The sequence below is a fragment of the Octopus sinensis genome, linkage group LG11 (genome assembly GCF_006345805.1).
Source record: "Octopus sinensis linkage group LG11, ASM634580v1, whole genome shotgun sequence".
In the NCBI taxonomy this organism is placed as follows: Eukaryota; Metazoa; Mollusca; class Cephalopoda; order Octopoda; family Octopodidae; genus Octopus; species Octopus sinensis.
The window spans coordinates 28,454,016-28,478,686 of NC_043007.1; the positions used below are offsets into that span (position 1 = coordinate 28,454,016).

Here is a 24,671-nt window from a genome sequence, read left to right on the forward strand (position 1 = left end):
CTGGCATTGGCCATATTCAGATGGTACTTTTTACGTGCCACCGGCATGGGTATCACAACTACAATTTCCATTTGGTTTTCATTTTGATGTTGATGTGCTTGACTCATTAGGTCTCCTCAAGCACAGCAGGTTGCCCTACAATCCAAGGTACTTTTGAATGGGCTGGGGCTGGTTATGTGAAACTAGTGTAGGATACAGCCATGAACTCACTTTATTTGCCAGGTCTTCACAGTCACAGCATATCTCCAGATGTCTTGGTTTTTTGTCATTGCCTCTGTGAGGCCCAGCGTTCGAAGGTCATGCTTGACCACCTCATCCCATGTCTTCCTGGGTCTACCTCTACTCCGGATTCCTTCAACTGTTTGGGAGTGGTACATCTTTCCTCATCCATCCGCAGTACATGACCATACCAGCGCAAACGTCTCTCTTGCACACCACATCTGATGCTCCTTATATCCAACATTTCTCTCAGGGCGCTTACACTCTGTCATGTGTGCACACTGACATTGCACATCCAGCGGATCATGCTAGCTTCATTTCTTTCAGGCCTACGCATGTCCTCTGCAGTCATGGCCCATGTTTCACTGCTGTGAAGCATGGCAGTTCGCACACATGCACTGTACAATCTACCTTTCACTCTGAGCGATTTTTTTGCATTAATGTTCACGTTTTTCCAATTTTCTGAACAATCTTCTATGTTTTTTCTTATCGTTTTATCCAGGTTTTTGCAACCAGTACATCGATGTGATATGAGCCTAACTGATCTTCTTGGTGAACTCCAGCGTGATCCTTGGCCAGTTTCTCAAGGAAAGAGACCCTTACGCTCTACTGGTGTAGCACTCTCAATAGCTGTTGGACTTTTGGAGGTGAAGATGTATTTTTATAGCAGAAACTTCTTATTTCTCTTTGTAGTTTTAAGATGAAATAGTTGCTATAACTATTTGTTTTGATTTTTTTTTTGTAATTTTTAAATCCTTTTACATCAATTTTACTGTAATAACATGGATGGAATGTTTTTTAAATCTATCTCTATTTTCATAGTATTAGAGCATTTGTTTCTACAGGTGGTAGTTGTTCCTTCTGCAGACCTCTTGGTCTGAAATTGGTGGGAGTCTAAACCAGGCCAAACATATTGAGACAGTATGTTTCAGTATTCTGAGACACACCATTAACTCTCAGAATTCTCAAAATCAGTTCAGATGTTATGCATCACAATCTCTGATAAGCTGTTGTAACTACCCCTAATTTTCTGTAAAGCTACATCCACTGGTCAATTACTCTCCTATGTTACCCACCAATGGGCCTTGGAAATATTTTGTGAAAGCAGTGTTGTTGTCCTCAACATTAGCAACACTTTCATCTGGCTTGTAAATCTATTGAAACTGCTTGCCTCTGAGGTTTGACCATCTCTCATCTCTTCAATCAGTTGCTTCCTGCTGTCAGATCACTCTGTTGACAGGGCTCTTTCTGTTCCCCATTCTATCAACTCTTGTGTGACCCACATTTTGATTCTTTTCGCACTCTCTTCCTTCCAAACATCAATGACTTGCCATCATACCCAAGAACAGCCACTCTTACAACAATCATATTGCCCTTCCTTCTTCCTTAGTCTTCATCAACCATGCACCATCCACACACATATGAGATACCACACTTTCTGAATAGCTGGAGACTTTGGGTTCTTTACAGCTATGTAAATCTTAGAAATACTTGCTCTAACAATTGTCTCTTACCTGAAATATTTCGAATGTTGTGTGCTTCATGAATTTCTAAAGAATTGAATTCTGTTGCTTTAATCATAACAATTACAACCTTTGATTCAAAGAAGCAAATTTATGCAGAATGAGTAGATGGGTAGGGTTGATTACAATAGTATAGGGCATACTTGATAGAATATGATAGTATAGGGTGTACTTGATGGAATACAGTAGTATAGAGTATAGTTGATGGTATACAATGTTATGGGGTGCAGTTGATGGAATATAATTGTTAGGGTACAGCTGATGGTATATAGTAGTACAGGATATAGTAATACAGTGCTATAATGTAGAATTGAGGGAATACAATATTGACTAATTTATTGGATGAAAGTCAAAGTCAACTCTGGGATTTGAATCCAGAATGTAAAGGATTGTAACTACCATTAGCAATATGTGTGAAGAGGACTTTGGGGACTTAGAAATATATTTGATGGAGCGTTTGGATTAAGATCATTATGTCACGTAAGTTGTGATTTGTATAATTAGAATAGTATCTGATAGACATTGGCTAATTACCTTTAACTATGGATATGGAAAATTTTCAGAATATGGAAATTTCATTTGTCATTGTCTCTATGAGGCCCAACACTTAAAAGGTGTTTTTTTACATGCCATTAGCACAGGTGCTAGTTATGTGGCACTAAATATTTGTTAGGACATTATTTAAGTATATTTGGACCTTGTAAATTTGCTTCCTTTGACGAACCTTCTATTCAAGCAGTGAAGTCTTTGATCAAGCAATCAAGTCATAATTAAACAATGTCATTTGAAAAGATACAAAGTGAAGTTTTGTTGTGGGGAAGTAAACTGACGGATTCATAATGGTATATTATTTGAAATGATGAAAGGAGATTCATTCTTTGTATGAATTGAAGTTAAAAGCAACCATCAACATCATATATCAGTCAGATGCTGTTATGTCTCAAGCGTTATCTTTATATCATTAGCAGACAAATGTATAATGTTCAACAGTGCTACACAGAAGGAACTGGAAGGCAAATGAATTGTATTCTTGTTCAAAATGCGACACTGTTATTTACGGTTTTCAAACAATGCTGAACAAACATATATTACAGGAAAATTCATGGTGTTTGCAAGCAATCAAAATTTTCCACCTTCAATTGGACAGGAATAACGTAGCAAGACATGAATATGTTTAGTTACACTTACTAATTATTACAGGTTCTTTAGGTTGGAGCTGAATATCCATCCATAGTATGAAGTTGGATAACTAGTCTTACTGAAGCAGTCAATTTTAGCCAACTGGATAACATGATATAATAAGCCTCATAACGGCTTCAAAAAAAAAGACAACGAATGTCAAGTGAAGAAGTGGGCATAAGGATTCTGAATTGCTGAAAAGAACACTTAACCCAGTAGTCATAATGACCAGAAAAGAGAACAAATAACTTTCAAAGTTCTAGATGAAGCTAACAGAATGAGGAATTTGTTGTTAAGGGTTCAACATCTACACAGCAACTAACTTTTAGTTTTTAGCTGCTCTTTAGACTTGGGCAAAAGTTGTTGTTTGAATTTGCACAATGCCAGCCTCAACTGGTCAGCTTGTGTCCCAAACAACTAACTTGTGCTGCAGTAAAAAGGTAAATTCATCATCATCATGTCTTACTATAAATCCAATAAAGTTGTTAATAAAATTTCTGGTTGTTAACATCATTTGAGATAGAAGTGTATCATTAAACTTGCTGCTATATTTCTAATAAGAATGTCTTTGTTTCAGTGCACCTACCCAAACACTGGTGCTAGAATAATGCTGTTTATTGGTGGACCTTGCACTCAAGGACCAGGTATGGTTGTAGGAGACGAGCTAAAGAACCCAATTAGATCACATCACGACATTGAAAAAGATAGCTGTAAATATATGAAGAAAGCAATGAAGGTTGGCTGTGTTTCCTTTATATTATTAATAATAATAATAATACTAATTTAATTATTGATATTGTCACTACCATCATCATTATCAACAACAATAATTCCACATTCACTATTTCCTTCGCTAATTTATGTAACTGTCTGTTTGGTTGGCAAACAGTTTCCATTCTTACCTTATGCTCAAATAGAGGCAAATATTCATTCTGTTCTTGGTTTCACCTATAACTTATAAAAGCATGTCATTGAACAGCCTTTATGTGTGTGTGTGTGTGTTTGAGTCCTTGAGGACAGAGATGATAATGTTGTATTACTGATCAAGGGTGAATAGTTTCCATTGTACTATCAATGCTGTATTGCGTCCATAATCAAACATTTTTACTTACACTACCTCAGGCGACGTGGCTCTAAATAGATCACTTAGAGAAGAGAGGAATGAAGTGACTGTATAATTGATGAATGTATTGCTGTTAATTAGTTAAATACATTAACAAGACTTGATGCTTGTTCTCAAACAGTTCTCTATTACTACATTGACAAACATTTTTGTTTGTTTACTTTGTCGTACAATCTCTACTTCTGAGACTTCATTGATGCTTGATAAAATAGAAACTTGTACAAAGTTGTCCTCCCATACTAGCTGGAAAGAAAATAAAAATATACAGTATTAATAATTGATTGATGTAATTCACAATAAACAGAAATACTTGACTTTAGATGAAGGTGTACATTATTATAAATTGAATGAATAACTCCTAGTTTATGATTTCAAATCTGCTGTTTCTGGACCCAACTGGCTCTGGTAAATTAATTACCTCACTGAATTGTCACCAACTGACAATCTGGCATTGTTAATACACTAACACCATACCCAGGGGATTCATTTATTTGTTCCTGCATGTTCTGTGACTAGAACTAACCCATGGCTATCAGGATTCCCTCAAACATTAATACACATTGATTTTAGTGTCTACAGGTTTGGCTGTATCAGTAGAGCATTAGACAAAATGGCTTGCAACATATGTTTCAGCTCTTTACCTTCAGATTTCAAATCCCACTCAGGTCATCTTTACTTTTCATCCTTCAAGCATCAGTAAAATAAAGTACCAGTCATTACTGGTGTCAATATAGTCAGCTGTCCATTTATATCAAGGCAGTCATCATAATCATCATTTAACAGCTGTTTTTCATACAGACATAGGTTGGATGGTTTGACTAGAGCTGGAGAACCTTCCAGGTTCCACTTATCCGTTTTGCCATGGTTTCTGTGGATGTCCTTCCTAATGTCAACCACTTTACAGAGTGTAATAGGTGCTTTATGTGTGGCACCAGCGCGGGTGCTTTTATGCATGGCACTATGCTGGAATTTTATTATGGTGTTTGGCAACAAAAATCTCCACGAATCTCGAGAATCTTCCCTAGGATTCTTGCAGAAAATGTGGTATCAACACTATAAAGGGAATTACAAAATCTATGACCTTACACTGTTTATTTTGTCCTCAATATTCATGTCTGGTCTTCTTTCCTCAATAGTATCCAGCATCTCCAATTTATTAGCTGAATTGGTCATGCAATTTCCTCTCTTTCTAGCTATTTGTCCTGTTCCTTCTGGCCCAGAGGCTTTTTGATTTGGTATTTCCCTAAATATCTTTTTAATCTGTAGTATTTATACTCCTTATTATTAAGCCAGTTTGCTGGCAGAATTGTTAGTATGCCAGGCAAAATACTTAGCGACATTTCATCTATCCTCATGTTCTGAGTTCAAATTCTGCCAAGGTTGACTTTGCCTTTCATCCTTTCAGAGTTGATAAATTAAATACCATTGAAACTCTTGGGTTGATGTGATTGATTTATCCCCTCCCCAACAAATTTCAGTCTTTGTCCCTATAGTAGAAAGAATTATTATTAAATGGCAGGCTGACAGATTTGTAAGCACATTTGGCCAAATGCTTAGCGGCATTTGAGTTCAAATTCCGCCAAGGTCAACTTTACTTTTAATCCTTTCAGGATCGATTAATTAAGTACCAATCAAGTACTGGGACCAATTGACTTACCCCCTCCCCACAAATTTCAGGTCTTGTACCTATATTAGAAAGGATTATTATTAAATGAGAAAGCAGGACATGCCATCAAAGTGACACTGGGGTGCAAATATATGAAGCCCAATATACCCATCTTAACCACCCATCTGGTAAGGATACACCAGGCACATGCATCATAACCATATGTGCACAACATGATGATCTCATGTCAAGATAAATAACATATGACCTTGCTGGTGGGGCCCAGCTAGAATTTTCTTTAGGTTGAGTAGCCCATCCCACTCAAACGGTCCCTGAACAATGGTTGTTTGTTTCCATATGTGAACTGTTCAGATTCCAAAGAATTCCTCTCAACACATGGCTATAATGCTCCCCCACTGCTCATGATCAAAGATGCACATATCATCAGCCACTAAAGCTCATGTTCAACTGGTTTTGGTCAAGCAACTGACATGTAAATCTGTGGCATTGAGCAGAATATTTGCTGCAGCCCAACTTTTATACCAAGACAAAACATTTACATGATAACCCTTCCAATCAGAAGCCATGAGAGCCCTTGCCTGGTATTGTATCATGGTATTTATTATTATTATTATTATTATTCTTATTTGCAAATGTCATCTCTAATTCTTGAATAAAATTAATATTTTTGTCTATATGTTAGCATAATACTTGTGTTTAATTGAATTCTAATCTCTGTTTTGCAGCACTATGAGAGCCTGGCAAACAGAGCTGCCAATAATGGTCATGTTATAGATGTCTATTCCTGTGCTCTTGATCAAACTGGTCTACATGAAATGAAGTTTTGTCCAAACTTCTCAGGGTCTGTATTCAGTTCATCCAACTATTTCCTATTCCCTCCCTATGTATGTATGTATGTACGTACGTGCACTGGTAATAGATATTTATACATTTCATTCCAATTTACATGTTTCAGATAAGTTTAGATTCTCATAGTTCCCTAATGCAACAATCATAATAACTGATCCCACTGTTGATGAATTGAATAAAGTACAGCTCCACCTGTCTTCTTCAGAACTAAACTTTATTGGTTGCAAGGAAGAATCGGTGATCAAAGTAGTAGTAGTTGAAACTAGGTCAGTTATTTTAAGCATGCATTTGATTATTATTTCACAGACCAAGATAAAATTGAAATTTGGTATCTTGCTATTTGGTTCAGAGCTGTGGCAAAATAAAAGATATATAGATTACTAGTAATTACTGACATATATTTAGGAAGAAGGGTATCATTTGGGTCAGGATGTGAATGGAATCCCATGAATAAAAATCAGATACTTAAAAATTGGCAAAAAGGAAGACGGGTTAGACTATTTGTAATGAAGGGAACAACATCTTATGAACCCTGCCCCCAAGACATGAAAGGAACAATATATTATCTACTAAGGAAGATATTCTACTTCATGTTAATTAAATTTAGATTAGCCAGATTTGTTTTCTTCACAGAGAGTTTATAGAGTTTTCTAGATCGTTAATCCCTGTTTTTTTATTTCATATATACCTATATGTTTGTGTGTGTGTGTGTGTGTGTCTGTGAATACAGTGACACACATCCAAGTTTTTAGAATACATACACCATATCTCTGCCTTGCATGAGAAGCAGCTAAGAGCCTGAAGCACCACCACCACCAAGTATCACATTTCGTCCACACCTGCATAAAAGATTATTCATGAAAATGAAAATAATGAGAAGAGGTAATGGTCACTGAAACTGCACAGTTTGATTATATACAATGTGTTACCTGGAATCTTGAGAGCATGCACACACACACACACACACACACACACACACACACACCTGCTGGCATAACATAAAACAAACCTTTTTACATATCTACCCCCTTGCTTGCGAAGACATGTTGGGGCAATCGAAATCGAAATCGAATTGAACCAGCCAGGATCCCTGGTCTGGTGGTACGTAAAAAGCACCATCCGACTCGTGGCCGATGCCAGCACCGCCTCGTCTGGCTCCCGTGCCGGTGGCACATAAAATACACCAATCCGACCGTGGCCGTTGCCAGCTTCGCCTGGCACCTGTGCAGGTGGCACGTAAAAAGCACCCACTACACTCACGGAGTGGTTGGCGTTAGGAAGGGCATCCAGCTGTAGAAACACTGCCAGATAAGACTGGAGCCTGGTGCAGCCTTCTGGCTTCCCAGATCCCCGGTCGAACCGTCCAACCCATGCTAACATGGAGAACGGACGTTAAACGATGATGATGATGATGATGTGTGTGTATATATATATATATCATCATTTTTATTCCCTCCGGAATCTCAATACATTTTTTCGAAACATGTGTTGGAAGTATAAATGATTTGAATAACACCTGCGTTTGACTCCATTTCTTAATTTGTCCATGTTATACAAAAACATTTCATTTAACCCTGGAATTTCTACCTTTATAAGTAGTCTGTAATACCTTTGACACTTGTGTGAATGTTTGCTAACCTGGTAAGTATTTTTTTCCTTGTTATTTGTTCACATTGAAAAAATATACATACATTTATATATATATATATATATCATCATTGTTTAATGTCCATTTTCCATGCTGGCATGGGTTGGACAGTTTGACTGAGGTCTGGAGAGTCAGTAGCTGCACCAGGCTCCAATCTGATCTGGCAGAGTTTCTACAGCTGGATGCCCTTCCTAACGCCAACCACTCCGTAAGTGTAGAGGCTGCTTTTTACATGTCACCGACACAGGAATCAGTCAGGCAGGCCTGGCATCGGCCACATTTGGTTGGTGCTTTTTGCACATCACTGGCACGGGGACCAGTCAGTGGGTACTGGCATCGGCCACATTTGGTTGGTGCTTTTTATATACCACCAGCATGGGAACCAGCCAGGGGGCACTGGCCACAGCTACGATATAGGTTGTACTTGACTCAATAGGTCTTCTCAAGCATATATCACACAATGCATCAGGGGTACTCTTTAACTGGACCATACATGCGTAGCTGCAATCTCGCTTTAGTTGCCGGGTCTTCTCAATTACAGCATATCTCCAAAGGTCTTGGTCTCCTGTCATTGCCTCTGTGAGGCCAAATATTTGAAGGTCATGCTTCACTACCTCATCCCATGTTTTCCTGGGTCTACCTCTTCCACAGTTAGAGAATGACACTTCTCCACACAGTTGTCCTCATCCATCCATAACACATGACCATACCAATGTAGTCATCTCTCTTGCACACCACATTTCATGCTTCTTATGCCCAACATTTCTCTCAGAGTGCTTACACTCTGTCATGTGTACACGCTGACATTACACATCCAGCGGATCATGCTAGCTTAATTTCTTTCAAGCCTACATGTCTTCAGCAGTCATTGCCCATGTTTCATTGCTGTGTAGCATGGCAGTTTGCACACATGCATCATACAGTCTACCTTTCTTCCTGATCGAGTGGCTCTTAGTTGCCAGATATATATATAGTGATTTTAGCATACACTCTCTCATGCTTGCATGGGTCAGACAGTATTTGGTAAGGCAGATTTTCTAAAACTGGATGCTCTTCCTGTCACCCACTTCATCTGTTTCTAAGCAACATAATATAGGGTTAGGAAATAAAGATTGCAAATAAAGAACATCATTTGTATGACAGTGGTGTTCATTTTACAGCTACAAAGTGATGTCAACTCAAGGAGACACAAATGCACATGTGCGTGCGCACACATGCACACAAAATCACTCATTCGCACACACACACACACACACCACACACACACACAATAGATTTCTTTCAGTTTCCCTCTACCAAGTTCACTCACAAGGCTTTAGTTGGTTGTTGCTGTAGTAAAAGATACTTACTGAAGGTGCCACACGATGGAACTGAACCTGAAATCTTATGGTTGAGAAGCACGCAGCCATCATAGATTATATCCCGTAGTATAAATAAAAAATATTTCAACTCTAGCAGCTCTGTGCAGAGGCAGTACCATGGCTAATGAGGTGTATCGGAGATGTGGTTATTGCTAGTTGAAAAAAAACTCCCATCATTACTTATATGATCAAGTCTAATTTTGTTAAGATTTTTATCATAAATCTGTGACAAGAGTTTTCCCCTTGGATTATCATTATGTAATAATGAGATTTTGGTAGAAATTTCCATTCCATATGAATAGTTTCATGCCAATAGATCTAAACAGGTAGTAATATAGTAGTCAGGTGGATTTAGAAAGGGGGGGGGGATACACAAAATCTTGTGTTAGCTCTGGTGTTTCATTGGATGGTAGAAATGTTAAATATTTTGTTGTTTTTCACAGAGGTCACATGGTTATGGGTGATTCATTCAACACATCTTTGTTCAAACAAACCTTCCAACGTGTATTTTCTAAGGATATGAAAGGAGAATTCAAGATGGGTTTTGGTGCAACACTTGAAGTCAAGGTAAGTGGAGCAAGTTCTTATATATATATGGTTGAAGATATTGCTTTGAAGTTGGACATGTTTTCATGGAATATAGGCAACATGACACTGCTCGTGTGACTTACATGTGTTTTCAATTATCACAGTTGAAACAATCTCACACACACACACCTGTGTGTATGTGTGTGTCATAATCATTTAATGTCTGTTGTCCATGCTGGCATGGGTTGGACCGTTTGACTGGGCTGGCACACTGGAAGGGTACGCCAGACTCCAGTCTGATTTGACATGGTTTTCTACGGCTAGATGTGCTTCTTAATGCCAACCAATCCAAGAGTGTAATGTGTGCATTTATGTGCCAACTGCACAGATGCCAATTTGCATGATACAACTATGATTTTGCTCTGCTTGATGGGTCCTCTTCTCAAGCACGACATAATGCCAAAGGTCTTGGTCATTGCCTCTATGAGGTCCAACACTCAAAAGGAACTCAGCTACTTTGCCTTCATGAGGCCCAATGCTCGAAAAATATTCTTTACATGCCACCAGCATGGGTGCACTTGGCTTGATGGGTCCTCTTAAGCACAGCACACTGCCAAAGGTCTCGGTCAACAGTCATTGCCTCTGTGAGGCTGAAAGTTTGAAGATCATGTTTCACCACCTTGTCCCATGTCTTCCTGGGTCTACCTCTACGACAGATTCCCTCCGCAGTTAGAGATCGGCTTACACATCACATGACCATACCAGTTGATGTTTATATATGATGGTACTGAACCCAGAACTATGCAGTTGAACGACAATTTTCTTAAGCTACATATGTGCCACAGCAGAGTCATTTCTCACTATGTTTCTACTGTGTGTGTACAATCTACATGAAATAAATTTTTAGAAGAATTATTTTTATATAAACTATATTGAAATATATTATTTTCTTTCTGTTTTCAGACTTCACGTGAATTGAAAGTTTCAGGTGCCATAGGTTCCTGTGTATCTCTTGGTACCAAGAGTCAGTGTGTCTCAGACACTGAACTTGGAATGGGTGGTACATGTCAATGGAAGATGTGTGGCTTATACCCTAACTCAACTATAGCTATATTCTTTGAAGTTGTCAATCAGGTAAGATTTCTTTTTCTTCATAAAATCTTGATTATTAGGTGTATTTGAATTGTCATTTGTCAGGAACAAGCTGTGTGGGTTTTTCATGTGCATGGTTGCAGCTCTTATCTATCTAGTATCAAATCACTTAAACTAGGCAAAGTAACTTGGGAGAGAATTGATAATTTGATAAGATATTTTTAAACTAGCAAGTTGGTGGCTCACAGTCTTCAGTTTGATGCAGAGCACTTGGTGTTTAACAAACTTTAAAATGGTATACAATACACCCTCATTCTCAGTACACTTATGCTGGTATGGTCATGTGTTATGTATGGATGAGGGCAACAGTGTGAAGAAGTGTCAGTTCCCTAACAATGGAGAGAACCTATGGAAGAGGTAGACCCAGGAAGACATGGGATGAGGTGGTGAAGCACAGCCTTTGAACATTGGGCCTCACAGAGGCAATGGCAAGTGATCAAGATCTTTGGAGACATGCCATGCTTGAGATGACCCAGCAAGCCAAGTGAGATCATAGTTGTGACCTATGCCAGTGTCTTATAACTGGCCCGTTCAAAAGCATCCTTCAATTGTTGGGCAATACACCGTACTCATGAAGACCTTTTGATTTGATTGAAATCATAGTCATGGCTGACTAGCATGTAAAATGCACCATTCAAGCATGGCTGATGCCAGTGCTGTCTGACTGGCTCCTGTGTCAGCGGCATGTAAAAAGCACCCATTGCACTCTCGGAGTGGTTGGCATAAGAAAGGTCATCCAGCTGTCGAAACCTTGCCAAATCAGATTGGAGCCATGTTATTTAGTCTAAATAGAACCTATTTTCTACAAATAATCTCATGTAGCCAACTCACCTAAATGCTTATTATATGTATCATCATCATCATCATCTTATAACATCCATGCAGGCATGAGTTTGATGGTTCTTACAGGAGCTTGCCAGTTGCAGAGCTATCCAGGTTCCATTTGTCTGTAATAGCATAGTTTCTATGGCTGGATGACCTTCCTAATGCCAACCACTTTATGTGCAACTAGCATGGGCTTTTTTATGTGGTGCCAGTGCAGGTGCTTTTACAGAGGACTGGTATGGGTGCTTTTGCATGGCACTGGCAATCATGAGCCCACAAGACTAGGATTCTCAGCTGAGAGAGGCATGTAGAGGACATGCCTGTATTGCATGGACAGCCATGATTTTACTTAGCTTGAGGTGTCTTCTTGAGCTCAGCAATCTACCTAAAGTCACAGTTCTATGTCATCACCTCTGTGAGGCCCAACATCTGAAGATCCTTTCTCACCACTGTGTCTATATGTAAGTGTGTGTGTGTGTATATATATATGTGTGTGTGTGTGTGTATATATATATATATTATGACTGGCATCCGTACTAGTGGGGTGCAAAGAGCACCATACGAGTGTGATCGTTGACAGAGCGGCTAACCAGCTTCCATGCCAGTGGCACATAAAAGGCACCATTCAAGTGTGATTGTTACCAGCATCACCTTACTGGCTCTTGAGCCCATGCTAGTAGGGTGCCAAGAGCACCATCTGAGCATGATCGTTGCCAGCACCGCCTGACTGGCCCCATGATGGTGACACGTAAAAAGCACCTACTACACTCTCTGAGTGGTTGGCGTTAGGAAGAGCATCAAGCTGTAGAAACTCTGCCAAATCAAGATTGGAATCTGGTACAGCCATCTGGTTTGCCAGCCCTCAGTCAAAATCGTCCAACCCATGCTAGCATGGAAAGTGGATGTTAAACGATGATGACGGTATAAAGAGAGAGAGGCACACTTGAAAAAGACATTTAAAGCTTTTTTCTAAAATATTTTTCTTTGAATTGAAATCCTTTGTATATTTCCATATTTCCTTATCTAGCACAATGCCCCAATTCCTCAAGGTGGCCGAGGTTATATCCAATATATCAGCCAATACCAACATTCTTCTGGACAGAGAAGAGTACGAGTGACAACAGTCGCACGCAAGTAAATATGCAGCATTATCTTTATTTTGCTTCAGCTACGTTGCAGTTGCACTTGAATATCTTTCTTCTATTTGTAATTTATATGTATGTGTGTGTGTGTGGAGATGTCTGTGTGTCTTTTATCTTTTAATTGTTTCAGTCATTTGACTGCAACCATGCTGGGGCAACACCTTAAAGGCTTTTAATCAAACAGATCCACCCCAGGACTCGTTATTTTTTCAAGCCTACTACTTAGTGCTTCATCCAAAAGAGACTGATAGAATAAGTTACAGGTATAGAAGCATCACCGACACTGGGGGGAGAAACACAAAGATACTCACACATAGATATATATATATATATATATATATGTGTGTGTGTATATACATACATACATAGACACATACATTCTTTATTTTCTCTCCTTGTTTCTTTCTGTGGAAGAGTGTAGGCTTGAAACGTTAAAGACTTTTTCACTTGCCGAGCGTTAAACTAATACATCTGTTTGTTGTCTACATCACCTGCCTTCGTCTTTTGTGCTTTTGTGAATTCTCCCCCTATATATATATATATATATATACACACACACACCACACACATATGATTAATCCAAAGAAAAAAGAAGTAAAACAATCTAACAATGTGAGGACATGGAACATGCAAAGTATTAGGATGCCTGAAAGAAGCCTGCTGTATGTGTGTGTATACACAAATACAAAACAGGCTTCTTCCACTTTCCATATACCTAATCCACTCACAAGGCTTTGGTCAGCCTGAGGTTATAGTAGAAGGCACTTGCCCAAGGTGTCACAGTGAGATTGAACCCAGAACTGTGTAATTGGGAAGTGAGCTTCTTACCACACAGCCACTCCTGCACCTACACACACACATGTATCTCCATGATGAAGGCTGGAGGGTGTATCAGCCGAAATGTTGTTAACAACAAACAAGATGAGGACAAATATCTGTCAAGTGTAAATAATGTAAAGAGCAGGTTTGTTGTTTGTAAAGGAGATACATGGCTACCTCTACATTACATAAGGGTAGGTGGGAGTAATTGAGGAGGGTTTGAAAGAAAGATAAATATGGAGGTGCCGAGGTGTCATAGCATACCCACATGGTACAAAAAGGTGAATAGATGAGTGGAGGACAGAAGATTTGAAAATGGGATGGCTGGGTAGAGTTTGCAAGAGTAGGGGAAAAGAATAAGAAATGGGTGAGTAGGGGTAAATGGTGAACAAAAGTGCAGGGGTAGTTGATTGTAGATATGGGTTGGGAGGGTTGATGATAACATTGAAGGATTGAAGTGGCTCAGGGAAGAGGATGTGCTGACTGACAGTACAGAAAGGGTCAAAACAGCAGAATAATGATAAAACTGTAGATAAGATTAGCATGAGAGATAGGGAGATGATGGGTTGTAGGTGGGAAGAATGAGAGAAGTGTAGTGATAGAGGTTGAAGGAGGTCAGACATACATGGGAGTGATTGTTGCTAGTATTGAAGGAAGGTGGAGATGGTGAAATGGTTGATATTAGATTCGAGATGGAGATGTAAGTAGGATATCAATCAGGAGAAAGGGTAATAAATGGAAAATATAAATGAGGAGGGATGATGTTAACAATGAGTGAGGGTTATCAAAAGGAAATAGTTCCAAGGAAAGGGAGACGTGACTGGTATTACAGATAGGAGATGAAAGATGTAGTTCTTTGTCCATTTATGAACAGTAGCAGAATAATGCAATAGTAGAGTGATGGAGGTCTGAGTGATAAAGAGATGAAGGGTGAGCAAGGTTTAACAAATCGGGCAACTTATACTTTCAGAACATTCTCCTCTTCTACTAACTAGGTTACCTAGATAATAAAAATTATCTACTATCTCTAAGGACCTGCCTGGGTATTTGAGAAAATCTGTTTCTTGTACATGTTTATGTTTATTGTTCCTGTACATCTACTACACACAAAGTTTCCTTCTCAATCTTCCTGTGATTCTATTGCACCTCTTGTGTATCCATTGTTTGCAGTGGATATCTTATACAGAATCCATATCTATTCCTTTACACATTGTGCAGTGATATTTCCCTGAAGGAAGTAAAATTCTGTCTTTGCTAAGTTTAAGGCCCCTTAAATTCTAAACCTGGAATTTCTAATTCTTCTACAGATTCAGCTACAAGAATCTGGTCATCAGCATAGAGAAGTTCCAATGATGCACAGGTGTCAATCTTTTCTCCTATGGCTTGGGGGACTGATAAATAGAAGGGAACTTTGTTCGTAAAACTGAAAAGGGGAGTGAGTCCTGGTCAACCCCCTCCTTGCACACAAATCATCACTGTAGTCATTGCTAATTCTTGCCTTGATGACAGCTCTTCTGTACATGGCTTGTATGACTCACAAGCCATTCATCTACTCCTAGCTTTCTCGGTGACCATTACTAGACCACAGTAAGATGATCCTGTTGAAGGCTTTCACCAGGTAAATGAATGTGAAATACAGTGGCATTTTTTTTCGCTAAGTACTTTGGCTACTTCACTAGAAAGAGAGCATCAATAGTTCTTCATTTTGACACAAAACCAAACTGCATCTCATTCAACCTAATTGAACTATTAACTTCTTTCTTACTTTCATGACCTGCTATAGCAATTTGATTTCCTTGTAAAAGCTATGGTGCTGCTATATCATTGGGTATGATACCTTCCTGTACAACCTGATTAGCTATATGGATAACTAAGCAGTATCCCACTCAACTAGATATTTTAAACACCTTAACAGTAACTACTGATGGACCAGGGTCGTCCCTGTCTTCATATCTTTAATTGTTTAATCTATCATACTGCTGTCAACTAGAATGGCTAGTTTCTTTGTTGAGTCAACACTGGAAAGACTCTTTCTGCCATACATTCTCTACTGTTTATAACTTTTCACAGAGCATATCCATGTCTCTTCCTTTCAGAATCACTAAGTGAAAGCATACTAATATCTATCCATACACAATTCTCACCCACATCATCTCAATTCCCTCTGCTACACCATCTTGCAGTTTGGAACTCCTCATGCTTCTGATCCTTTCTACTGCATCCCTTGTTAAGTAAATTTGTCATGTAGCTTCCCTTTTAGCTGATACAATTCTCTGCTGTTTCTCTTCACCCCTACTTCTTCCAGATTTTCCAAGCCTGTCTCTTTCCTTTTATGATTTTCTTTACTTCACTATACTACTAGCATGTCATCTTCAGTCTGTCTGGCACCTTGCACAAGCCATAGACTTTTTCAGCCTTCACTAGATTGTCCCACAAGAACTTCCAGTTGTCTCTTATGTTAAACATATGTATATTTGTAGATATGCCTTTGTGTCTACACATGTGAACTTTATTGGAAACTTGTAGAGTTTATTTTTATATATACAGATATCAATGAGTCTATGTATAGCTATATGTGTGTGTATGTATATTGTGTGCATCCATTTAGGTGTGTGTATATATACATACATGTATATTTATATATGGATATGTGTGTTTATATACATCAAACAACCTATTTTCCTTTATAACTGTCTCTACATTGTATCATTCTGTGTCTTGTGGCTGTCTCACTATTAAAACGGAAAACAAATGTTTGCTTTGCTGCACAGTTTGCCAGATACAAAAGCCTAATCTGTTTATGGGAATTTAATTACACTATCCTCCATGCTGATGACCTGGCTCTCATAGCAGAATCACTACCAGAAGAAATTTCAGGTGTGGAAGCAAGGTTCGGAGTTGAAGGACCTTAGAGTCAATGTCGCAAAACTAAACTCCTAGTAAGTAGGGAGGCAAACACATCACACACCCCTTCAGGTACATGGCCCTACTCTATCTGTAGAAAAGGTGTAGGTAGAAACTCCTTAAGATGTACCCAGTGTAAGCTAAGGACATATAAGAGGTGCAGTAACATCAAAAGAAGGTTAACCAAGATGATAGCTTTTGTGTGTGGCAGATGCAGAGGGGCAATAAACACCACAGATGCTCAAAAAACAGATTCCATCGCATGCCAGGGAGAGAAACTAGAAGTAGCTGATAACTTCTACTACCTAGGTGACGAAGTCTGTAGTGGGGGGGGGTGGATGTTCGGAGAGTGTTGCTTCTAGAATAATAGCCTGGGCAAAGTTCAGAAAGCTCCTATCTCTCCTAGTGACAAAGGGCCTCTCGCTCAGAGTGAAAGGTAAGTTGTACGATTCTTGTGTGTGAACTGCCATGCTTTATGGCAGTGAAACATGAGCCGTGACTGCTGAAGACCTGCGTAGGCTCAAAAGAAATGAAGCTAGCATGATCCACTAGATATGTAATGTCAGTGTTCACACATAACAGAGTGTAAGCGCCCTGAGAGAAATGTTGGACATAAGAAGCATTGGGTATGGCATGCAAGAGAGACGTCTGTGCTGGTATGGTCATGTACTAAAAATGGATAAGGAGAGCTGTGTGAAGAAGTGTCACTCCCAAACAGCAGAAGGAACTCGTAGTAGAGGGAGACCCAGGAAGACACTCACTACATTCTCAGAGTAGTTGGTGTGAGGAAGGGCATCCAGCTGTAGAAACATAGCCAGATCAGATTATAGCCTGGTGCAACCTCCAGGCTTGCCAGACCCCAGTCAAACCGTCCAACCCATGCCAGCATGGAAAACGAATGTTAAACAATGATGATGTTGATGACTATCATCATAGTATTTGGTTCTGATTTTTGTGTTTGTATTGTTTTTGTCATTTTCGTTTTTATTCCTTTTTTTCTATTCTCATTATACTCAAGCTTCACTTGCACCTCATCCTCTGACGAATATTCTTCCATTATTCTTCCATTTATGTCTGGCAAGTACTTAGTCACTCTGTCAGTGCAGGTGCCACTTAAAAGCACTCAGTCCACACTGTAAAGTGGTTGGTGTTTGGAAGGGCATCCAGCTGTAAAAAGTCTGCCAAAACAGTTACAGAAGTCTGGTGCAGGCTTCGGCCTGGCTGGCTCTTGTGGTATCATCCCACCCATGCTAGCATGGAAGACAGACGTTAAATGATGACGATGATGATATTCTTTTGTGGTACTCTATTTCCTTCCTTTACCTCCCTTAAACGGTATTCTCTATGTCCAACTCATTCCTTATTTTTAATCTTGTCACACTTTACTCATTCTTGCACATTTATCTCACAGGTCCACCTTTTCTGCTCCTATTCTCTCTCTCATATTCATCTTGTACCATGACCTCATTTTTCTCTCTCCTTTTTCCTGAACACCTGTTTCTGTCCCTCTCTCTTACCTTCTTATTCCTCAGTGCTATACCCACTCAGTTGAGGGATCTTGTCTTGCAAATACTTGGTGACCTCACCTGTGCTGGTGCCATGTAAAAAGTACCCATTACACTGTTGGCATTAGACATGCCATCTGGCTGTAGAGACCATGCCAATGCAGATATTGGAGCTTGATGCAGCCTTCTGGTTCATCTGTCCATATGAACTATTTAACCCATACCAGTATGGGAAAAGGGACATCAAATGATGATGATTATGGCCTGTGTATACCAGCAATGATTATAGAGATTTCTAGGTCACTAAATGTATAACCTAGCTACACATACACACACACACACACACACTCTTCCCCTCTCTTTCTCTCTCCTAAACTAAATTAATTTATGTTATATACCAACTGGACTAACAGATATTTTATTCTCTTCATTAGCTGGGCTGATGCCACCACCAATATACAACACATCTCTGCTGGCTTTGACCAAGAAGCTGCGGCTGTCTTAATGGCTAGAGTTGCTATCTTCAGAGCTGAGACTGATGATGGACCTGACGTGCTTAGATGGCTCGATCGAATGTTAATTAGATTGGTCTGTAGAAATATTCTTTTTTTGTCTTCAATTTCTAATCTTATATTTTGTCAATCATTTAGGCACGAGTTCGACAAATGGAAGAGAAACATATCTGGAATGAAGTGTGAGCTCACTTCCTGCAAACTTAGATTTTCTCACATAATAAATAGACTCCGTGTGTGTTTGTGTGTGTGTGTGTGTTTCTGTTTTGTGTGTATGCGAGTTGTTAGTATTTCTTTCTGTGTTAGTAAAAGTCAACCTAAACCTGTCAATATACATGTCGGATGTATTAATGAATATAATGATAGCATGTATTATTAACGTACTTCTGCTTCAGTCCATGCCAAGCGTTGTATTTTGTAAATGTTCTTTTTTTTACTGTTCTTCAATTTGTTTTTTCTGTCATTTTTCAGTGTCAAAAATTTGGAGATTATCATAAGGAAGATCCAAATTCTTTCCGTTTCACTCCTAACTTCTCGCTCTATCCTCAATTCATGTTCCACCTGCGAAGATCGCAATTCTTGCAAGTATTTAACAACAGTCCAGATGAGACCACATACTACAGGTACTCTCTTTCTTTCACCTTTTAACTTCCATCTTTTCCTTCTCTTACTCATACATAAATATATGCATAGACACACACACACACACATACACACATTGAAGTTAGTTGCATCAGCATAAACTGACTACTCATCTTTCTGTAATGAATACTGTCCTCTAGAACTTTTGCCATGGATACAAACTTGGTAAAAACCAAAAAAAGGATGTTTCTTTCCATTTATAAATTGTACAAAAAGGAAGATCCATTGACAGGATGAGAAATGACTGGAAGCTAAGATACTCCATCAACTCACTGTAGTACCATTTGACCACAAAAACAACCTTTTAAGCCTACAGACCATCAAAATGGCACATTAAGTAAAAATCAAACTATGAGTTGTCTCCTGAGAAGACCTTAAACAACACAGAACAATAACAAGAAAACTGAAAAGAACACAAATGAGTGATAAGCAATTTCGAACAAGCAGTAAGTGTACAATATATACAAATGAAAGCAGAATTTATGACAAAATTCCAACAAAACTTCATCTTTATTAATAAACAACTTCATGAGAGCAAACTTACCACATGAACTGAAAGAAGAACCTTCTGATCTGATGTGTGATGGAGCAAAATTCTAAGGAACAGTCATCAGGGATTGAAAATGTCTTCTTTTATTGTGCTGCAATTATTCTTCACCAACGTACGAGATTAACAAAGGTTGATTGGAATGGAAAGAATCAACCAAAACAATTTACCTCTCTCCAGACAAATATCAACAGACTCAGAAAAATTATTAGACAATTAAACATTATCTTTAAGAGCAAGACAAATAATAAATTCACAAACCAGCAGCTGTGACTTCACAATAGATTATCTAAGGTCTATTGGAATTGTCAAAAAGAGACATTAATGGGCAAGTTAATTACTTTTAAACATGGACTGCAAGCAGTAAGGGAAAAGTTTTGGTAGGACACGAGACTGTCAAATAAATCTACATGCGATATATCACTGAATGGCAGGCTTTGCAATCAGTTAAGGTGCTTCTCCAGAATGATCTAAAGTCATTTTGGGGGAAAGATCTGAAATTTAAACAACACAACAATGATATCATGTGTTTAGATGAACAACAGTGTGAGAACGTTGCAAACATCTCTTCTAAAAACCTTATAACTCTCCTGATAGTTGATGTGAAATTATTCAATGCAAAGTTGGTTATTGGCACAGAAAGCTCACATTCTACAGAGCTGCTCTCATTAACCATATCAAAAGAACAATGAACGCTGAAACCGATGTGCCAGACTGCCTGGAAGTACAACACAAATGGCTAAAAACCGGGAGACGTATGCGACCCAAAACTACAGCCCCGTATTGTGCTTGAATGGGATAAATTACATAGTGGCTGCTTGAGTGAAATGCACAGTGTAGGGATTAATGATCAGACAGGAAGAAAGGAGTTTTGGGCTGTGCCAAATAACTCCTCAACAAAACTGTCTTTTAAGAAAGTTAAACAAGTCAATCAGCTCTACCAAAATCTACTGAGTTATAATATGGCTAGACTATTAGAAGGCAATTGAGTTCCTTACTAATGGATAATGGTCACTACCTCTTGATAAGGTTCCAACTGCTAGAATCAGTGCCATTAAGATGCTGGCAACAACATGGCCTACAGAGCTTATATCATTTAAAAATGAAGCTTCCACTGTAGTCTCTAACAAAATTGGGTTATCAACAGGAATATTTTAGAGTAACAGCTTATCTGTAATGCTTTTCATCCTAGCAGGGATCCCTTTGTAGCCCTTTTAAGGAAATACAAAGGCAACATGATAGCTAATGAAAAAAAATTGTCACCCACACCTTTTTTACTTCATAGCCTTAAGCTGTACTCGTTATATTTATGACACCAAGAGACAGAAGTGGTTTCAACATTCCTAAAAGACATAGGAGTAGAGTTTAGACAGGGCAAGTGATCATATTTGGTAATTAAATGAAGAAAGATTGTTCTCTCAGCAAGGAATATGGGTATCAATGACCTGCCCCCCCCCCATGACCAGTGATGTTACAAATATCTTGGAATTGGTAAGAATATTGCATATATTGGTAGAGTTGTCAGCATTCAATAAAACCAGATCCCACAATTCTGTTGCCTTGCTAGTTCCAACGTTAGGGATTATTAGATTGGATGCTTGAAGAACTATGCAACTTGAACATCAAGGTTAGGAAGACACTAGCAATGCCTGCTAAGTTCTGCATCAGTAGTGACACTGACTAGCTCTGTATTAACTTGGTGACCCTGCCAGTGCAGGTGCCACTTAAAAGCACCCAGTCCACACTGTAAAATGGTGTTTGGAAGGGCATCCAGCTGTAAGAACCTTGTCTAAACTTACCTTACTTGTGCCTGTGCCATGTAAAAAGCACTACATCCACTCTGCTGAGTGGTTGGTGTTAGGAAGGGCATCCAGCTGTAAAAATCCTGCCAAAACAGTCCCAGAAGCCAGCTCTTGTGAAATCACCCCCACCCATGCTAGCATGGAAGACAGACGTTGAACAATGACAACGATGATGATAGTCAACAGTCAAAATAGCAACATGAGATTAGGGAAAGAACTCTTGAATAGATACAGGTGCTCCCTGTAAACCAAGGGCAGCTGTACTGACCTACTTTAATGGAAACTTGGTAGAGAAATACTCATCAGACCAGCAGAAAGTTATGCATGTGTATATATCTTATAAGCGAGAGAGTGTTAGCAATATTGACAGAAATAGTGGTTTCTCTTGGACCTGTGATAAGTCCATCACATTTCACATAGAAGGTAATGTTTTTGCATACCAAAACTAGATAATAGCAGCTAAATTCCCAATAACAAGAGAAATAAAGATGCTTCTAGATGTCCATATTGTGACAGAAAATATTGATTGTTCCATACTAGTGTGGAAGATATAACCCATATCATCAACAGCTGTCCAAAGATGCTTACAAGAAACTAGTTTCTCTAGAGACATGACATTGTTACTAAATGTCAACAATTCTATATGTAGAAAGTCACACTTGAACCAGAAAGTGCCCACACCTTAAAAAATACTGGTGGAACATTCCATTAAAAACAGCAACCTGGTGTAAGCACAACAGGTCAGGTATTATTGTATTGGACAGGAGTCGAATGTGAATGTCTCATCAAAAATTGGCTAAAAAGAAAAAAGATTTATGGAAAACTAACAAGAAACATAGAATCGTTCTATCCACAGATTTTGTTTGTTCTTATAAGGTGCACTGGGTTACATTACAACAGATCTGCATAAAAACCTAGCAATACTTAGGTTTTCTAAAAAGAACAAAGCAAACTGATTTGCATTTTCCAGTTAGAATTAGAGGAACAGTGAAAATTTGGAAATCATTTCAGGTATTCTTCATTTGCGGTTTCTGAATGAACACATGCACACAATCACATACATATTGAACACACACACATTAATGAACTGCTCATACACACAGCAACCAAATCACAAAGCCCAAGAGCTGCCTTAACTTAGACAAAAGAGCCTTTCCATCTTTTTAGTAATTGGTTTGAACTCTGCTAAGAATAAAACTTAAAAGAAACCTAACTACATACATACATAAATGTACACACACATGTACATACGCTAGTTCTTCCTTATCTCCAACCTTATTCACATGTCTGTATCTATATTTTTCTTAGACATATGCTCAACCGAGAAGACCTAACTCAGTCCCTAATCATGATTCAACCAATTCTCTATGCGTATTCCTTCAATGGAACCCCAGAAGTAAGTCTCTATTGTCATTCTCTTCACTTTGTATATTAATGCTTCATTCACAATGGTGGCCTTTTATTATCATCATCATCATTTAACATCTGCACCAGACTCCAATCTGATTTGGCATGGTTTCTACAACTGGATGCCCTTCCTAACGCCAACCACTCCAAGAATGTAACAGGTACTTTTACGTGTCTCTGGTACAGGTGCCATTTGCATGACACTGCTATCTGCTATGACTGTGATTTTATTTGGCTTGATAGTTCTTCTCAAGCGCAACATAATACCAAGGGTCTGAGTCATTGCTTCTGTGAGGCCCAATGTTCGAAAGGAGCTCATCCACTATGCCTCCATGAAGCTCAATGCGTGAAAGGTGCTTTTTATGTGCCACCTGCATGGGTGCCAGTTACATGGCAACAGCATCAGCCATAGCTATGGTTCCACTTGACCAGTCCTCTCAAGCATAGCACATGACCAAAGGTCTCAGTCACCTGTCATTGCCTCTGTGAGGCTCAAAGTTCGAAGGTCATGCTTCACCACCTTGTCCCATGTCTTCCTGGGTCTACTTCTACTACAGGTTCCCTCCACAGTTAGGGATTGGCTCTTCTTTATACAGCTGTCCTCGTCCTACGCATCACATGACTATATCAGCGCATTTGTCTCTCTTCCACATCACATCTGATGCCTTTTATGTCTACCTTTTCTCTCAAAATGCTCACACTCTGTCGTACATGCACACTGACATTGCACATCCAGCAAAGCATACTGGCTTCATTTCTTTCAAGCCTACGCATGCCCTCAGCTGTCACAGCCCATGTTTCACTGCCATGTAGCATAGCTGTTTGCATACAGGCATCATACAATCTGCCTTTCACTCTGAGAGAGAGAGAGGCCCTTTTTTGCCAGCAGAAGCAGAAACTCTCTAAACTTTGCCCATCTTAATCTTATTCTGACAGCTACGCTCTCAGAGCATCCACCTCCACGATTAACTCGATCACTTAGGTAACAGAAGCTATCTACTACCTCCAGCTTATCTCACCTGGCAGTTGATGGAGACTATTATCTGTGCAGTTTCAGCATTTATTGTACCTGTGCATCTTCCACATACAAATTCTATTTTCCATTAACCTACCTCTGATATTGCTGCACCTTTTATGTGTCCAAAGCTTATACTGGGTGCATCTTACAGAGTTACTACCTACACCTTTTCTACAGATCGAGCAGGGCTATCTACTTGAAGGGACTTGTGATTTTCCTGCCTTCCTACTTACTAAGACTTTGGTTTTTGCTAGCTTAACTCTAAGGCCCTTCAATTCTAAACCTTGCTTTCATACCTGGAACTTCTCTAGATATTATTACATGTGAAACCACTTGCTG

At 39.0% G+C, this 24,671-nt stretch overlaps 1 protein-coding gene and 1 non-coding gene across 4 annotated transcripts in view; both read left to right on the forward strand.

The window, feature by feature from the left end:
- LOC115217086 (protein transport protein Sec23A) overlaps window positions 1-24,671 on the forward strand; it is a 60,700-nt gene that overhangs the window by 13,763 nt on the left and 22,266 nt on the right. For all 3 annotated transcript variants that reach the window (XR_005001194.1, XM_036507266.1, XM_029786678.2), the window contains exons 8-16: window positions 722-866; window positions 3,499-3,657; window positions 6,397-6,512; window positions 9,973-10,096; window positions 11,021-11,191; window positions 13,062-13,168; window positions 18,839-18,992; window positions 19,388-19,539; window positions 23,216-23,303. Coding sequence is in view for 2 of the 3 variants with exons in the window: in XM_036507266.1 (XP_036363159.1) it covers window positions 722-866; window positions 3,499-3,657; window positions 6,397-6,512; window positions 9,973-10,096; window positions 11,021-11,191; window positions 13,062-13,168; window positions 18,839-18,992; window positions 19,388-19,539; window positions 23,216-23,303 (1,216 nt within the window). In the remaining variant the exon portion in view is untranslated. The remainder of the gene's footprint in view (window positions 1-721; window positions 867-3,498; window positions 3,658-6,396; window positions 6,513-9,972; window positions 10,097-11,020; window positions 11,192-13,061; window positions 13,169-18,838; window positions 18,993-19,387; window positions 19,540-23,215; window positions 23,304-24,671) is intronic.
- LOC115217753 lies at window positions 9,625-9,757 on the forward strand. Its single transcript, XR_003882199.1, has one exon. It is a non-coding gene; the product is annotated as a U4 spliceosomal RNA (small nuclear RNA).